General features: G+C 41.1%; 1 protein-coding gene across 1 annotated transcript; it reads right to left on the reverse strand.

The window, feature by feature from the left end:
• Positions 1-3379: 3379 nt before the first annotated feature.
• On the reverse strand, positions 3380-5050 carry LOC119772107 (E3 SUMO-protein ligase ZBED1-like). The gene is made up of 3 exons (XM_038268409.1): positions 4984-5050; positions 3818-4889; positions 3380-3710 (listed from the first exon to the last, which is right to left on the reverse strand). Exons 2-3 carry the CDS (start codon positions 4875-4877, stop codon positions 3385-3387), a joined length of 1386 nt encoding a protein of 461 aa, XP_038124337.1. The 5' UTR covers positions 4878-4889; positions 4984-5050; the 3' UTR covers positions 3380-3384.
• Between the last annotated feature and the right edge of the window lie 215 nt (positions 5051-5265).

Below are 5265 nucleotides of genomic sequence, written 5' to 3' on the forward strand. Positions count from 1 at the left end.
GGAATATATGTGCAGGTGGTGGGAAACAAATGCATCCTAACTAAATTAACATATCTGCTGGATAATGTTTCCCACCCCATGCATGAAGCTGTTGTAGAACTGCAGAGCTCCTTCAGTGACAGACTGGTGCACCCTGAAGATATGCGTTATCACAGATCCTTCGTCCCAGCAGCTGTAAGACTCTAAAACCACCACTGTTCCCAACAACCTCAATAAGTTGTTGCATTCATGCTGGTTTTGCACAGTTTCTAGCTTAGTCAGTTTAATAACATGCTGCTGTCATTTTGCACATCTCCAATGTTGCTGCTATTTTTCAAGTATCCATTACTGTAAAAAAAAAATGTCCATAGCTGTATATTGGTTATTCATTCTCCAGGTGCACAGTTTATATTGTTAAAACACTTTACAGTACAGTATTTCATTTGTTTTTGGGTTTTTTTAACTCTTTTTGTACACATTTGTGTGACCATTTTTCTATAATCTTTTGTCATGATGCGTTTTTAAAGGTCTGACCCAAAGATGCAGAAAACCACTCAGAGAACCAGGAAAAAGGTTTTACAGGTTTATTGGGATGAGGGTACAGGGGAAGTGTGATCTGGAACTCAGGTAGCTGGTGAACAAGAACTTGGATGTCTGGAGGGGATATCACAACGGTTAGTTCAGGAACCGTGGGAATCTTGAAAGCAGTAGGGAAAAATGCTAGAGAGGGACTCATGTTTGGGGGGGGGGGGGGGGGGGGAGGGGGGGGGGGGTTCTTCTCTCACTAGCATATAGTCTGTGTGGGTTGATCAGAGAAGAGGGAACATGTTGAAGAATGGACAGGTAGACACTATTTTGACGCTGAGGGGCACCGGAGCGTACTGTCACTTGGATTTCCGTGAGGGACTTGAACAGCACATGTGGAGGTTTCTCCCCTGCTCAGTGTGAACTCAATAAACAATCCTTCCAGGAGAAGAAGGCCAAACATCCAGTATGCAGGACTTCCAAAAACTGGCAAACACTCTGGCGTCGAGGTAGTGACAGTCCACTGCTTAAGTACTCCTCCAGATAATGATCCAAAGAGCCGCAGGTGTGCAGGGAGGACCAACAATGACAGGGCGCCACCTGGTGGTGGAGGGAGAGACAGACACAAAACAGACCACACAAACTGGATTCCTGACACTTTTTGCTGCTTTAAACACCAGAATTTCCCCATTGTGGGACAATAAAGGGCTTTTCTATTGAATTCTATTCTTTATATATGATGAAATATTTTCTTTGGCACTGCAATATATTCATTTGTGATTAAATATTAGTTGTTTTCTGATGTTATTTTACCAGCTCAGCTTCAATGGGAAGCTTGACTGAGCAACGTCAAGTCCTCTCACAGTTACTTAGACATTAGTTAAAAAGAGAACAGTTGCCATTAATGTACAGATTTGGATGCAAAAAGGCAACTTGCCTTGATTATAAATTATCCGGCTCTACCTTTCATCAACATTCATTAACAGAAGAAGGTGGATGTGTTTTTTTTCTGGGTAGGTGCAGTTCAGTCAACATAGGTGCTTCCTGGATTCCTGGTAATTACTGCTGTAGGTAAACAGCAGAAGCTGCCACTAGAGCACAGGGTGCCTGAGGATTATTCATCATATAATGACCCATAATATTTTGTTATAGTTGCTATCTTGTATATATGCTTTTATTAATATATTCTTATTCGATATGCATAATGTCTGTGATTCTTCTGCCTACTGGAAAATGTTTACATAAACTTTATTTAAAAGACAATGCAGCTTTCTTTTCTGGTCGGGTTAAAATAAATATTGCTGAAGAAAATTGCCCGTTTCTATTAATCTATTTATATAACACCTAGATATAAGGTGAATAGGTTTGGTTGGTGACTATCGTTCAGTTTCACTTTTTGTAAAAAATAGTTTATTTCTTACGTGTAAAACAGGTTTTAGAGCAAGCTAACAAGCTATCCTTCCTTTTGTGGTGTTAATGTGACAGCAGTCACATGCAGGGTATATAATTGTCTCTTTTTTCATTTTTTTTTCATTGTTGTGTTAATATAGTTCTATCTGTGAATAAATTGGTTAGAATATCCCAACATAATTAATCCGTCCTTTTTAACGAGTGCATCATCTAAATTTAGTCTGTTTAGAAAAAGTGATGCACAGGTAACGATACCAGCATCGGGCTGGGCAGCAGTAAAATGGTGGTATCGGTATGGGCGATTACGACACATACCAATACCATTTTGCGAGCCAAAATTTATTCAACTTGTCAGGATGTGGTGTTGATTTGAGGACCCAAATGTAGAGGCAAGTTGGCAGAGGTGAATTTAAGTGGGTTTAATAAGGTTCACAGGAGCTGAGGCAGGAATCAAAAATCCAACAGAAATTACAAACGAACCAGAACCAGGGGGACATCAGGGGAAAACCAAACTCTAGGAGCCAGGGAGAGACGAGGTAAGCAGACAGACGTTAGACGAGGATCCAGCAAACAGGAACTGAAGAGGGAGGCTTTTAAAGGGGACAGAAACAAAGAGAGGGCTAACGAGTGGATTGAAAACAGGTGAGGGAAGAACAGAAAACAGAGCTAGGGAAAGAGGACACAAGAGGGCAGCAGAGGACAACAAATGGAAAACCAAGAAAACAGGAACTAACAAACCAAGACTGTGACACAACTATTGTCACCCATTCCAGGTAGGCAATTAAAGTTCTACTGGATTCACTTTTTATTAGTCTTTTTCCTGCTTCACAAAGGTAGGCAGCAGCTTGACAAAGCCATGATGTCAATTATTTTACATCAAAGTAGTATGCAGTTCTTCATATATACACACACACACATCAATTTCACACAGATGGTATCGGTATGGTATTGGTATTGGCCAATACTGCACAGCCAGGTATCGTATTGGGGCCAAAAAATGGCATCGGCACAACACTTGTTAGAATGCTATAACCGGACAAAACATTTATCAAGTGATGGGTTTGATGAAAGGTTGTAAGTTGTAGTCGTAAGCTCAAATATTTTTTATTTAATTTCTGCTTATTTCTATAGCACATGTCGCTTCAAGGCATGATCTAATCATAAGTCAGATTGGTAAAACATTCTCTAACGAAACCCAGCTGTTTTCATACACTCTTGCTTCTGCATGATTCACTCCTCATGGATATAATTTGGCAAAAGTAGATATTCTTTCGTGTTGTTAATTCCACCATCCCTCAGGCTAGTGATGGGCAGATGAGGCCCCATTGGGTGTATGGCACATTTCCCAAACTGTGTCGACACTATGTTGAAACTGTTTTGCTGTATCACTGAATGGCGACATCTGCTGGATTTAAAAAGTAATTGCAGGCAACTTCAATAAAGACTGGAAACAGACTGAACAAGGTTCTTTCACACATTTTTATTTAGAAACATCAGCTGCGTTAACATCTTTGGGCCAAGGCGATTGCGCCGCTTACAAACCATTTCTCCTGCTTTTGAGAACACCCTTTCACAGGGCACTGATGATGACGGCGTACATAAAAATGTCATTGCAAGTTTGTACAACGTAGGATAATTTAGTCTTTGCGATTTCCAGTATTGTAGTGGATCCTGTGATCTTGGTGTGTTCTCTTCGGATATGTATCTTTGTACCTCGATAATGGCATCGGTGGTGACATTTGAATTGGCCTTGCTCTCCTTGACTTCTATGTCCAGCTGGTGCCACAGGTTGTCATCTGAGGAAATAATAAAATGCATCTGTGTTACTAATTCATAGTATTCACATGGAATGATTTGCATGAACATTAAAATACAAATGAACAAAATTAAGAATCATACATACCTGGATTGGAATCAGATGGTTGAGTTGAAGGTCCAGCTTGGGCATCTTCCATTTGTGTTGGTATAGCGTTTCTCATTACTGCTGCACACTCTGATTTTAGTCTTTTCACTGCATCATTGGCTTTTGACGCACTTAAGAATGCCATGGTCTTGAACCGAGGGTCCAGCAGTGTTGGCATTGTCATTACACTCAATGACTCCAGGTTGCACAGAGTTTCTAGCAGTCTTCTTTTTAGGTTTTCCACAAGATTAATTGCGGTTTCCGTGGTTACATTTAATGCATTGCGTTGCAGTGAGAGGTGCAACATTTTGAGCATTGGGATTACCTTTGATCCAGACACTCTTTTTTCCTCAGACAGCTCCACTGTCGCTTGATTAAATGGAGCAAGCACACGGAGTGTCTCCTCTATGATTTTATAATCATTTGTAGTGAGCTGAGGTATATCACTTTTTAAAGGAGCTAGTGATACCAACACCGACTCCTTCTGTTCCGCCATGCGTTCCAGCATTAAATATGTGCTGTTCCATCTAGTTGACACCTCATTGATTAATTTCTTCACTGGTCCTCCCATCTGTAGCTGGACTTGTGCCAGCTTCTCTTTGGCTGTAGTACTGGTTCTAAAGTATGTTACAATGTGCTTTGTTTTATTTCGGATTTCAGTGAGCGTCTCAATTTGGTCACATGATTTTCGAACTGTTAAATTCAAAGAATGCGCTATGCAAATCGTGTGCCTGATTTGGAGCTTTTTGACACATGCAACCATGTTTGCAGCCGCATCTGTGACAAGACATGTAACTTTCTCTGCTATGGCCCACTCCTGCATTAAGTTTTTCTTTACTTGGGCCATATTTTCAGCAGTGTGCTGCTGAGGGAAGTGTTCCACTCCCAACATTGATGTACACAGTGTATGGTTCTCACTGTTGACATAGTGACAGGTCACAGCCAGGTAAGCCTCCATGTTCATGGATGTCCACATGTCAGCTGTTAGGCTGACTGCAGCTGCACTCTTCAGTTCTTTTTTAATTTGCTCCTTTTTCTCCTCATACCTCTGGCTAATCATGGTCTTGATAGCCTAAAATTAATAACACAAGTGGAGTAGCTTAATGATTGATATCAAATAACATGCATATACTTTGTTAACATGTATAACAGTTAGTTTCACGTACCTTTCTGCATGGCAGAACATATGAGGGCTCAAGGAGTTGGACCAGCTCTCGGAACCCCTTTGTTTTCCACAAGGCTAAGCGGCTGACAGTCTGTAATGATCATGTTCATTACAGCCTCATCAATCGCCTGCTTTCTGGAAGCACCAGGGCTAATCACGGGAGTATTAACTCGTTCTTCCATCTCATGCCGGGCACGGTAATGCCTCAGCATTGTGGAAGTGCTCCGGTTAGAGTAAGACAGCACCTGGGAGCAAATCCTACATTTCACCTACAATAGAAATA

The sequence above is a fragment of the Cyprinodon tularosa genome, unplaced genomic scaffold, assembly GCF_016077235.1.
Source record: "Cyprinodon tularosa strain WSP-4 unplaced genomic scaffold, ASM1607723v1 ctg70, whole genome shotgun sequence".
Lineage (NCBI taxonomy): Eukaryota > Metazoa > Chordata > Actinopteri > Cyprinodontiformes > Cyprinodontidae > Cyprinodon > Cyprinodon tularosa.

Coding starts and splice junctions, on each gene's coding strand:
- LOC119772107 (XM_038268409.1), bottom strand. CDS start 4,877: ATGATTAGCCAGAGGTATGAGGAGAAAAAGGAGCAAATTAAAAAAGAA. Junction 3,711..3,817: donor ACCATCTGATTCCAATCCAG/GTATGTATGATT, acceptor TTATTTCCTCAG/ATGACAACCTGTGGCACCAG.